Below are 12773 nucleotides of genomic sequence, written 5' to 3' on the forward strand. Positions count from 1 at the left end.
AAAATAAGGAGGATGCTTTTGATGTAGGTAACTTTCTTAGGTATGACTTTCTCATCTCATGATGACAATTTCATCCTTAATGGAGTTGATTTCAGGTTCCGAGTGCCCAATTCCTGTTTAGTTAGCAATGGAGGGCATGGGGGAGAGGAAAGGGAGGAGGATATATGTTTTACACGTCAGCCATTTTCTGACAGACTCAAAAGAATTAAGTAAAACTCTGACAACAGACTTGTGTAACAGTAAACTTTGCACAAGTAATTGCTGTGGAAGGTTATAGGGCACAGAGACAAGAAGCATAATAATGATGGAAGTGATGAAATCAGTATTAAAGATAGTAATTTGGTAACATTTAGACACTGAATGTTGTAATCAACATCCTTGGATCATAGCACAAGTGAACAGCAAAAACATTTTTACACATTTAACACAAGAATTTATTGTCAAATTAAAATTTCTTACATAAAACATACAAGATGTAGGTCTCAGAATACAGATAAGTAGGTTAATAAGGGAGTCCATCTTGCCCCAATGTTCTGGTTTGTTTTCCATTCACTAGAGAAGCAGAAAAGTGTTAAGTCCATTACTTATTATTAAAAAAACTCCAATACACAACTCCTGACAGGTATATTGAAAAATGATGCAAAATTCAAAGTTACTCATGGTACCATAACTGCCTGAGCTGCAGAAACTTTAAAGGAGTTTAAGAGGAGCCCTTGATTGTTTGCTCTACAAACAGAAGATCAGTAACTTCGGGTACAGTGTCCAAAGAGGTCAAGATTGTGGTGAAAATGCAGTTTCTGTTGTGCCATGCTTTTTTTAAGCCAAAAACCACATGCTAAGAAACAAAAAGAATATTTCTTGCCAAGCAACGGCACTCTGAAGATACAAATATCAACACCCCAGAAAATGGCTGTTTTAGTAATGAGAGAATGACAAGTGTGAGACTGAGGAGTTTCACAGTAGATTAGTTTGTGATCCATTCCTTTTCCCATTTTTTTCTTCAATACATTAGCTTCTCTTTGCCAACAAAAAAATCCACATCAAAACATGAAAGTAGAACATCAGCAGAGCAGCAGGTTGTGGGGCAACAGGTCTGGTTTTCCATTTTTGTCCTCACATTCTAGCTTTCCCAGTTGTGGGAAGTAGCAACTCCCAAGACAGCAAAGATGGAAGAGGCCGATGGCTTTTAACCTGCAGCAATTTTCTTCTGTATATGCAGATCCTGGCTGTAGCCACTGCAAGGGCAGCTTACAACAGAGCATCTTTACTGGGTGCTGCAATCAGGGGCTGTATCTTTGTCTGAAGTCCCAAACCAGTGCTTAAGATGTTCTTCTGTGGACTCTGTGCCTGCAGGTCGTGTATCTGTACAGAAGACAAGAATATTGAAGCCTTTCTCAGTTAGACAAGCAGCAGGAATATAGTGATTTAATCTTGACTAGTGTTTTATATATTAGCTATCAAAGCTTCCCTCTGAGGAGCTTTGTGTTTTGAGGAAAGCTGTCCTATTACCAAGTGGGCCATCACAAAACCAGCAATGAGTCATGTTCTTTCTGGAAGTCTGCTATTAATACCTCAAAAACTGGCTAACTCTTCAACTTGTCTGCTGGGGCCTTCTGAGACCTGTGAGAAGCATGAGGGCAGGTCACCAAAAGTCAGCAGGCCAGATATAAGAAATTTGAAGTGGGGCTGAGAAACAGGAGTTCTCATCAAAACAGCTATTATGGCAGCTGGAGCCAGGCAGCGTAGCAGATGGAACATCAAAGACTAAAGCCTACCATTGAAAAACTTCAGAAAGAAGTTAACCAGCAGTTAATTTTATATACTTTTACCAGAAGTCTGTGCTTAACCAATGTACAGTTAAAAAGCAGAACATTTTAGACCACCAGCTATCTAATAACAATATTTTGCTGATTCACTTTAAAAAGTCACTCATCAACACTTCCACTGCAGAAAAGGAAAAAATTGCATATCCTTCAGGGGCTGAAGAATTCATTTTGGTATTTTGATTCTGTAGAGCATACAGAAGCTTCACAGCTCAGATGGTCAGTTTTTCAACAGTCAGATGAAAAACCATGCAGGAAAACTTATTCACATTTCAGGTCTGAATATGTAAGTACAGCATTTACTCTCAACTCAGGCCATCCCCTACAGTTTGCATCTTCAGAACGTTATAGGACACTGTGTTACCTGTTAGCATACCCAAGTTGGAATTATCGAAGAAATTTGTTGGACAAGTCAGAGGCAGAGGCTTTGATAGGTCCTGAGTCACTATTTCCTGAGAAACAGTTTCCTTGGAGGGTGAAGGCATTTGCTCTTTAAAGAAATATGACACTGTCTTCTTAGGAGACTTTGGTGTTGTCTCTCGAGTAGTTTCTCTTAAGGATCGTTCTCTCCATTTTATTGCTCTCTCTTTCCATTTCTTAAGTTCCTCTTTCAGTTGAAGTTCACCACTGCAAAGAAAAAAAACCAGCATTTAAGTAAGAAAAAGTTAGTTTACTCTAAGGAAAAATTCCTGGAGAACAGACAATTTCTATATTTTCAGATGACACATCACAGACATGGCAATACAGTAGCTGTGTATCTTGGTTTCAGGGGAATTTTTTTTAAGCTAAAATTTCTTCCAACATACAGTTCAAGTGTATCTTCCAGCATTTAACAGATTCTTAGGAAAGTAATCAATTAAAGTTCAAAAGGCCTTTATAAGCCATAAAACACTAGCTTTGAGTAAAACTTTATGATGTGAAATCTAAAATTAATGGTTACTCACTTCTATAGGTCTCCCAGAAAGAAACACTAATGATGTACATAGTTAAATACAACAAATGATTTGACATGTTGCTAGTCAGCTTTCCACTTACTTTAGTAGAAGGTCATTTTGTTTCTTCAGGTGCAAGTTCTCTTTCTGTAGCTTAGCTTGTTCAGATTTTAGAACAAGTATTTGTGTGCTCTGCACAATACCACTGCCACCACCACATGTAAGGGGTATTTGGGATTGCTGAGGATCTGCTTCTTTCAGCACTGGAAAACAGATTTATACATGTGTGTGTGCATTATTTGGAGAGTGCTTAAAACTAAACAATGCATTTTTTAGCCTATTCCTTCTTTTGGTCTTACATGTGAAACCTCACTGGGTTACAAGTGTCATTACAACAGTTACTCTTTTTCTACACAAAACACACCTGCAAGTACTCACACTGCCAGGGAGATACTAAGAAACATAAAAGATTCTTCACTGGGCCACTTAGAGGTGAAATAGTTATTGTTTCAGGTATGTCATAGCTTTGATTAGAACTAGGTATTCATATGTCAAGGAAAAAGTGGCAGCATGAGCTACCACCACTGCAAGCTTATCCCTCCACAAGGGCAAACATGGCTTGAGAAAAACTCAAGAACTGCTGTGATTCTAATGCAGTTTATGTGCAGCTAATGTAGTCTGCTTTCCATCTCAACTTCCAACACACCCAATTCTCCTCATAACCTTTGAGGTACAAGGCTGCATCTCTATCTGGTCTTTAACCATTTAACCTCAAAGTTTTAACATGAAAGAGTCCCTTATATTTATCTTGAATTTACCAGTAACATCTTGCTCTTGGTGTGCTCTTCTCAGTTCTTCTTTTAGCTTTGTTAGCTGTTGTTCTTGGTGTTCTGCAAGGGCTTTATAATTAGCAAGTCTATATGAGGCAGGAAGGGAGGAAAAAAAGATCCAGAAAACCTTAGTTTAATAGTTTTTACAGTTTCAGTTGAATTCCAATGAGCTATCAAATACAAGACACACCCAAGTTATACAAGAAAAACTACATAAACCTGATTGTCAGTTATATTTTATGTAAAGTGCACAAAGATTTTAGGTAAAGGGAACCCAAAAGTTGGACTAATTATTTTTGGTGTACCCCTTCTCTCCAGTGAAGTAGACAGTGCTTTCAATTATTGCTTTCCCCTTGACTTCTTTTGTCAGAACAGTTATTTCATTTATGGCTGGACATGGTTAGCTGAGAAATTTTGGTGGGTGTATAGGGAAGGAGTTTTGGAAGCAACCCAAGGTGCACATAGATTTTACTTTCTCTAATGACAATAAAATCTTACAGCACCTCAAGCTGAATGCTTACTTCTTATTATGTGGGAAAAATGAAGAGGGAAGTAGAAGCTAAGAATAAAGTAGTTGAGAATTGTAAGAAGATAAAATTTGAACTTACTTCACTTCAAAGGAGTTGGATTGTTTCATTCTTTCCAGATCACATTTTACCAACTGTGTTTTGAGATGGTCAATTTCTTCTTTGTACAGCTCACCACCTTTATCTAATTTTGCCTGAAAACAAAATATTTTCAAATACAAGTACAAATAAGGGCTTGTTACTTAACAATGAAAGTAAGGGTTGTTTACCTTGTATCTTTACTATGATTTAGACTGCTAGATTTTGCGGGACAAGACTAGGAGTGGGAAGTTATTTTTCACTAAGGTGGCTCACCTTAGCAACCAGCACTATAGCAGCAGTTGGTATCCTACTCTGCTGTATACATGCAGTCATATTTTAGCAAGTTTTGCTGACTTCCATGCAGATAAAAATCTGGGAATTTTAAAGTAGCGTGCAAATATATCACATGGAATAAACAGTTCATGCTCCCATTTAACATGTTTTAAAATGTTTAACATGTTTCAGAAATGCATCACATACAAGTGACACATTTAGTTTCTAGTATTGTAATATGGGTTCTAAATGTTGTCACTGAAGGTTGCACTGGTGGAATGTGAAACTGACAGGTAGAATGTTAAACAGCCAGGCAGAGTGTTTTACTCTGGGAATGCCATACACAACAAGTACATTGACTATACACAGCTACATTTCACCTACAACTGTTGTCAAGCATGCTTTGTGTCTTTCATCAGAGGGGAGAGAGAAGAGTGAAGTATTTTGCTCATACCTGAAGACTCTGCTTCTCTGTTAAGGCAGTCCTGAGGCAATTATCCATCTCATTCAGTTTGGCTTGCAGTTGGGTGAGCTCGCTCGTCTCTGTTCTTACTTTTAACTGTGCTTGTAACTTGTTTATCCTGTCATCTTTCTCTTTGACACTTTTTCCTACTTCATTAATTACATTTTCTAACTTCTGAATTTTTACTTCCATAACCTATTGAGATATATCAATCAATCAGTTATGAGCAGTTATGTCAACAGATAGTAACAGTAACAGCACATGGTCATATTCTTAGCAAAAACAAGGAAAAACCCAAACCATACAAAAAATCCAACACTACAGGCTCTATGGCAATTCTTCATGTCCAGGTCACTGTTTTGTGTCACCTTTTAATAGTCTAGAACACTCAAGTCTAAGAAAAGAAAAAGTGCTTTGGAGAAGGGTAACTGTGACATAAAAAATAGGAGGGAGAAAATGAGTCCTCAATTCCTGTGATTAAATAGAGAATTCTTCTCCAGCTTCATGTCTGACAGAGTGAATACCATATACTTACAGGAAGCATCAAGAGTATCACCCTATTAAAGTCAATACTTCAAAAGCAAACGAAAACACTTCATATGAATTTCTAAACTGAACATCTAATCTCTTTGTGTACAGAAATCAGGCAATTAAAATAATCACATTACAGGCAAGAGCTCAAAGTTCCACTTTGGAAATAAAAGAGCTACTAAAATAAAGTGTACGCTATTTGTATTGTGGTGGCATAGATTTACAGTTGCCATCAATCCTTATTTTCAGTTTGGACTAATCTCACTTAGAAAGCAAGCATCAAAGAAGTATTCCTTAGAAACAAGAATTGGTACCTTTTTATCTTGTTCTGCAACCTTTAATTTATTATGAAGCCTATAATTTTCTTCTTCTAACGCCAGGCTGGCAGAGCCACCGGGGACCAGTTTTTCTTTTAGAGTGTTTAGATCCTGAAGCAACTCTTCATTTTTCTCTTTTCTCTGTTTTAATTCAACATCAGCATTTTTACTATAATCTGCAGTTCTGGCATCCAGCTCTGAAGCAAGTTCAAGGAGTATCTGAAAATCAGTAGCATCATACAGAATAATTTAAAATAATTTTTTAATTTGCTAGAAATAAGGCAAGTGAAGAAACAGGAAGTATTTGCTGTATTATTTTCACATTCTTGTTTCAGTGCCCCATTTGAAAATGCCTTCTGTCAGAAATAGTATCAGTAACACTCAAAAGAACTGTTTCATTTCTGAGAGAGAGGGAGGCAGGAAGGGGCACAAGAGAAGATGATAGTGTATTGCAGGTTTACCAGTATTTTTGCATTAACAAGTATATTAGAGAAACGAAGGAAGTATATTGGAAAGACTTCTTGAATGTCAGTAACAGAAAACCATAATTATTCACAGATTTTTTAACTAGAATGTATTCAGTGACTAAAGGAAACTAAACCTACACATTGGGCTATTCTAGAAACCCACATGTTTAACATGTCAGTTAAATAAAAACTTCACAATCGTCAGGAAATGACCATGTTTACTAGATTTTTGTTTCTTTGTTAAAAGCTTTGACCCACATAATATTAGGGTCAGGAAGTTCCTCCAAAGACCTTGCCAACACTGCAAAATCCCAAAGAAGTCAAGACTGGCTATTGACTCTATAGAAGAAACTTTTTAAAATAGGGTAAACTTAAGATTTAATCAGAAAGATGAAATCTTGTGAAATCCTGTTCATGATTCACTAAACCCTGAAAAATGCTACCCAGGTTTCCAAAAGAGGCAAGAGATAAGCAGATGAAAGAAAGGAGTGTGAATATAAATTTCAGCTGAGTTTTAAAACTGGCTAAGGTAGTTTTTGATAAAGTTTAGCAAGAAAAGCAACATTTTCCAGAATTCAGACTAATAAAACCCCAAATAAACAATTCCACATCCCCTCCCATTTATTACCTAGAAAGTCTTTCAGAAAGCAAGTTTCCAAGTTCAGATGCTCAAGGAATCTTTAAAAGTCTTTTAAGTATTCCTACAGCTTACAGTTGAAGTATGAGTAAGTGCTGATAATAAATGAATGATCATTTAAGAGCCTTTTTTGTGTTTTGTTTTCAATCACAGGCATTTGCAGAGTGCTTACACAAAATACATATCTAATTCTATAACATTTAATTTTACCTTTACTTTAGGACTCCAGAATTTAAAGACTTGCAAAAGCCTTTCATTATCTTTCTCTAGTTCTTCTTTCAGTTCCTCTGCATCCCAGTGAGTTCCTGAACAAGCTTCCCAGAACTGTATTGTTTCTTTTCTAGCACTTTCTTCCTGCTGTAACTCAGCTTCTATGCAGAGAAGTTCACATTCCATTTCTGATACATCTTTGAGAATGCTCTTAAAAAAAAAAAAAAAAGGAATTAAAATTTAAGTACTGGTTTGATTATCACATTGTCTAAATATACTTTCTGTCCTCTCAGCTATCAGTATAGCAAGAAGTCTGTTTTAGTATCTAATTATCATATAAAAGGAGATTTGCTATACTTAAAATTACACCCTGTTGGGAAAGCAAGAAGACAATCTACATTCTGGAGCAGGCTGGAAGGGGAAAAAAAAAAAAAAGTGATTTTTAGCAAAAATTTCATTGTTTTAGAACAAGTCCTCTTGGTATTGGCAAGTATGTATTTTATAGGGCAAATAAGTAAATAACATTCCCACTATTTTCTAACCTATTAGTTTTACTTTCAACCCCTTTACTAAGCAAAATCCTCATATTATAGAGCTAGTAGCATAAAAAAATAGCTCTATTCCTTTACCCCCTTAAGTTTTAACAGATAGGCCCATTATCTGTTAAAATGCCATTAGATTCCCACCACCACATGACCCCATGCCTTGAAATGAGTCTTCATGTCTATTTTTTTTTTCCCCCCAAATATTACCTCTGCATCCAAGTGAAAACTCTGCAGCCCTTCACTGCTGTTTAACTCTTGAGATGATACTTCATTCTGCTTCAAATAAATCTTCCTGAGACATTGAATCTGGGATTGTAGGTGATCTTGTTTTCTCTTTTCCTTAAGCAATTCCATTTCATACTTGTGAACAGTAGCGTGATATTCTCTTTTCTTTGAGCAAACAGCACTGAACAGAACCTGTTGCAGAAGCACAGGATGTATCAGTGTGCATGCTTTAAATGGTGCCCTGCATCCAGCTAAAACTGTATTTTATAATTCCATCTATTTACTCTGAGCCTGTAAATGTCCCAGATAACTAACACATGACTAAGAAAATTAATTTCACATGTGCATTATAGCAATGGCATATAAGCCTTTTAGCTGAGACAGTACTTTTCCAGTACACTTCTTTTTTTTTAAGCTTCAAAAATAGCCAAAAAGTCTAAAAGGCTCTAGACAGCCTTCCACAAATCTAGACTTTGAAAAGCAAAGTATTCTTTGTTATATTTATTTTCTCTTAAGAGTTGTGAAAGGTGGAGATGATCTACAAGAATAATATCACTGTGCAGATTTAAGACTTTATTCTAGCAGAGATCACTAGTTGAATCTTGAACATCTTTAACCATGAAAGTTAAAAGCCATCTATGGAAAAAAATAAACCTAACATGGCTGAGTTAGGTTATAAAATGAGGCTCTTTGGAATATTAGGTCAATGTCTAAGTTAATGGATATTTATAGACATGACTGACTCTCAAGAACCTCACCCCCTCTCTCCAGGCCTGTGCATGTTTCCCCCCACTGCTCCAACAAAAAAAAAAAAAACCCCATCCCTTAATATCTCATGGTAAATAAAGAAACAGAAAAAAACTTTATCATTTACTGTACTTCTGCATGTGTTTACAGGAATTCTTTCCCAACTACCCTTAACCTTTTTGCTGATAATTTTAGTCCAATGGAGAAACTGATTCCAAATTGGGGAAGATCTGCAAGGCTGTAGAATCATCAAACTACTTGGGTAGTCTTACAGAGCAAGCATGCATCTCCAAGCAAGCTTGCATGTCTCTTTCTCCCACAAAGAAATACATACTTAGTCATCTATAATTTTATAGAGTACAGAAAGAAAATTTTATTTCCCAATTAAAACGGAATAATATTAATGAAATAATACTGTGCAAAGCAGCTGAACTACAATTAAAAACTAAGTTTGATTTACATAACTAAGTAGTTCCAGTTATCTAAGATTGTAAAGCAATTACTATCAACTTATTTTCTCCAATGTATGGATTCTTAATAACCAAAGCTTGAATATATAAAATCCTAGCTGTTACCATTGAGAGCTTATTAAAAAAACCCCCCAAAACCCAAACCCAAGCGATATGAAGCATCCGCATATCCAGCATTTTAAGTTGGTACCTTCAATTTGGTCAATAACTTCTGGAGACGACTGTTCATTTCCTCATTTCTAGTTTGAAGTGTTTTGACTTGTTTACTCTGCTCCAATGGAAGCTGAGGCAGTATCACAGCCATCAGTGCTTTCTGACTATTCAGTTCACTCTTCAGCTTAAGAGACATTGTAGAGAGACATTCATATCTCTTCCCCATATTTGGGAATTTCTCAAGAAGCTCCTAAATGCAAGAGAAAAAAATAAGTTTGATCACAATAAGGAAAAGTGTGATTAGCTATAAACAGAAATGTAAAATAAATGACCCGACTCCAGGACTAACTCCTACAGTATGTATTGGTTTTACAACAGGAAGTATTAGGATTAAGACTTCAGTTTTGACTTGCCACAGGGATATGACAAGAACACTAATCTAGGAACAAAACCAGGTATTTTCTTAGTTTTCCAGCAAGTCATTTCACAAGCTCAAATTGTTTTTGTGGTTTAGATTGCCTGGCCACCTCAAGACTTGTAGATCAGGCATTAAAATAAATTATTGCCTGTTCACAAGTTTGCCAACTAGCCTTCCCTCAGGATGGACTCCCAAGTTTATCTACTTTTCCTTTCTTGAAGGAAAGGGCTCATGAAGTGGGTCCTAGCATTGTGCCATGGAAAGGAAGGTGTGAACAAGCAGTGAGCAGGCTCAGTAGTGCTACAGGCTTGAAGACCCAGTATCACCTTTAGTCATGTCTATGTTACACATTTTAACATAAGTATAACACTCCCTTGGCATACTCCCTCCATTGTTAGTTCTTAGTTGAAAGAACCAAGATTCACCAGTTTTCTTAACTCTTCACCTCACAGTAAAAACATTGGAACATTGGGAAGAGGCAGACAAGATCCCACCTATTACAGAAGTCAGAAGGGGAGAGTGCTCTTAAAAGGGATCAGCTGATGTTAACTTCCCTCATTATAATCTCCCTGCTGCTGATGTAGGATAGAAATACAGCAAGAATGGAGAAAGCTACAAGTGACTGATTTTTGCAGTTTGGTTCCTTACCACTTTGGTATTAACTGCAGAAGCACTCTGGGCTTCTTTGCCCCATGTAGAGTGATATCTAAATCTGCTGTACCTGCAGATTTCATCTGTAGACTGCAATACAATGATAGTGCGCTTTAAAGCGTGTCATACACATTCATAAATCCTGGTTTATTCTGGCTTTCGGTAGGTTACTAGCACTTCTCATATCTCTGTGAAAATATACTCAGGATAGTTAACTAGCAAAAGGTCTGAGGAATTCCTGCTTTGAGGGCAGAAGCGCTTTAATGGAATTAATTTATTTGATACCAATTTATTATTTAATGGGGAATAATGGAAGGGAGGATTTGGGGGGATTTTACAAAACCAGAGTGGCAAAGTGCTTCTGTTTGAGGTTCAGCAAGGTGAACTGCCGGGTCACAACTGCCCATGCCGTGCTACAGGTTCAGGGAATAGTGTCTGGAAAGCTTCTCAGCAGGAAAGAACCTGGGGGTGCTGGTCAACAGCTGGCAGAACATGAGCCAGCATGTGCCTGGGTGACCAAGAAGGACAATGGCATCCTGGCTTGTGTCAGGAATAATGCAGCCAGCAGGACTAGGAAGGGGATTGGCACTAGCAAGGCCACACCTCAAATCCTGTGTTCAGTTTTGGGCCCCTCACTACAAGACATTGAGGTGATGGAGAGTGTCCAGAGAGGGAAAATGGAGCTGGAGAAGGGTCTGGAGCACAGGTCCTGTGAGGAGTGGCTGAGGGTGCTGGGATTGTTTAGCCTGGAGAAAGGGAGACTGCAAAGAAGACTTTATTGCTCTCTACAACTGCCTGAAGGGAGGGTGTAGCCAGGTGGGGGTTGGCCTCTTCTCTCCAGTAACAAGTGATAAGCTGCACTGGTTGAGGTTTAGACTGGTTATTAGGAAAAATTTCTCAGTTGAAAAGGCTGTCAAGTATTGGAATAGGCTGAGACCACCAGGGAAGTGGTAGAATCACCATCCCTGGAGCTACTTAAAAGATGTGTACATCTGGCACTTAGGGCCATGGTTTAGCAGTGATAATGGCAGTGCTGGTTTAAGGGTTCAAATCTATAACCTAAGAGGTCTTTTCCAACCTAAATGATTCTATGATCCTACACGACTAGTTATTTTCATTGGGGTGGCTGGACAGTAATGAAAGCAAGTGAGATGTTCTGTGAACATTAAACTGAACTCAGTTGACACAAGATGTGCAATCACTGAACAGCAACAGCAAATCAACTGATCCATGGGTATGCAGCATCTTAGCAAGATATGCAAACCATTTTATACATAATACATAAAAGACTTATGCTCCATGGCAAGTCTCAGTAAGTTCCTATATGGATCCTTAAAACAAGCAGAAAAATAAGCTTACCTTAATGTTCAAGGTTTTTTCTTTCAAGCTATCATCAGCCACCTGCTCTGCAATATCCACCGGGTTTCCCGGAACAGACATATTATTCAGGTTTCTCTGCTTTAGTTGTTCTAAAGCATGTTCCAGTTTTGCCTTCGTTTCAGCACACTAAAATAAAAGCATGCATATTTAAGTACTATTCAAGACAAGAAGTTATGAGGAACTCAGGTATGCAAACTGCAATACTCACCATCTCAGCATTTCTTTGCAATTCTGTCTTGAGCTGGTCCCGCTCAGACCTGACATCCTGAAGAAGTTTCTGTAGCTCATCTTTTTCTTGATTAACTGATGAGATTTGTTCTTTAAGTTGGAAAGAGTGACTAGTTCTTTCAGCTAATAACTGGTCCTTCTCACATGATATGCTATTTAGTGTCTCAGTTAACTGTTGAATCTACAGAAATAGTGGAGAAAAACACAAATCACAATTTGGTGATTATGATCTTTATACTGTATGAAGTACTCAAATCAGTTGTGTCAAATACAAAAATCATAATTTTTAATACTAAAATTCACGCTACCAGCAAGAAAAGTTTAAAAATAATTTTGGTGTTCTAGAAACTCAGAAAAAGAATTTACAAGGAAGAGGAATAGCATGACAACCAAAAAAGTCTACTTCAGTCAGCTTTCATCTTCTGTAAAGCAAGAGGAATCAAAGGAAAAGGCAATCAACCTCTGTCCGTATCACAAGAAAATTGAAATAAATAGAAGATGAGCATAAAAAATGGACAATATCTTTATATTTCCTTTACTGAAGAGTAATACCTGCTAAACTGAAGTAATCCACAATTATACTCGTTGATCTACAAAGCAAGAATTTGGCAGGTGAAAAGCTCAAAACTAAAGACTACAAAAAGAATGAGTTGGCAAGAGCTAAGTGCAAGACTTCCAAACAACGTCTATTATTCAGAGAGTGTGCAAAGCACCAAGAATTCAAAACCCACTTCAATTCACACTGTCTACACAGTGCCAGTTAAGGTCAGAATACAGGTACAGTTGCTGATTATTACATTACATTACATGAAACCTGCACTCATCTGAAAAAGTGACATTCATTACAAAGCTGAGACCAGTTGAG

At 37.3% G+C, this 12773-nt stretch overlaps 1 protein-coding gene across 3 annotated transcripts in view; it reads right to left on the reverse strand.

Moving 5' to 3' along the window:
• Positions 1 to 344: 344 nt before the first annotated feature.
• CENPE (centromere protein E) overlaps positions 345 to 12773 on the reverse strand; it is a 38110-nt gene continuing 25681 nt past the window's right edge. The window contains exons 30-41 of one of the 3 annotated variants that reach the window (XM_048305005.1): positions 11889 to 12089; positions 11660 to 11806; positions 9269 to 9481; positions 7844 to 8053; positions 7092 to 7301; positions 5775 to 5996; positions 4921 to 5124; positions 4194 to 4306; positions 3574 to 3671; positions 2859 to 3018; positions 2188 to 2450; positions 345 to 1362 (exon numbers count right to left, since the gene is read on the reverse strand). In XM_048305005.1, coding sequence (XP_048160962.1) covers positions 1265 to 1362; positions 2188 to 2450; positions 2859 to 3018; positions 3574 to 3671; positions 4194 to 4306; positions 4921 to 5124; positions 5775 to 5996; positions 7092 to 7301; positions 7844 to 8053; positions 9269 to 9481; positions 11660 to 11806; positions 11889 to 12089 — 2139 coding nt within the window. In that variant the 3' untranslated portion in view covers positions 345 to 1264. The remainder of the gene's footprint in view (positions 1363 to 2187; positions 2451 to 2858; positions 3019 to 3573; positions 3672 to 4193; positions 4307 to 4920; positions 5125 to 5774; positions 5997 to 7091; positions 7302 to 7843; positions 8054 to 9268; positions 9482 to 11659; positions 11807 to 11888; positions 12090 to 12773) is intronic. The other 2 variants (XM_048305004.1, XM_048305003.1) reach the window with 2 other exon arrangements.

This window comes from Corvus hawaiiensis, chromosome 5 (genome assembly GCF_020740725.1).
Source record: "Corvus hawaiiensis isolate bCorHaw1 chromosome 5, bCorHaw1.pri.cur, whole genome shotgun sequence".
Classification (NCBI taxonomy): domain Eukaryota; kingdom Metazoa; phylum Chordata; class Aves; order Passeriformes; family Corvidae; genus Corvus; species Corvus hawaiiensis.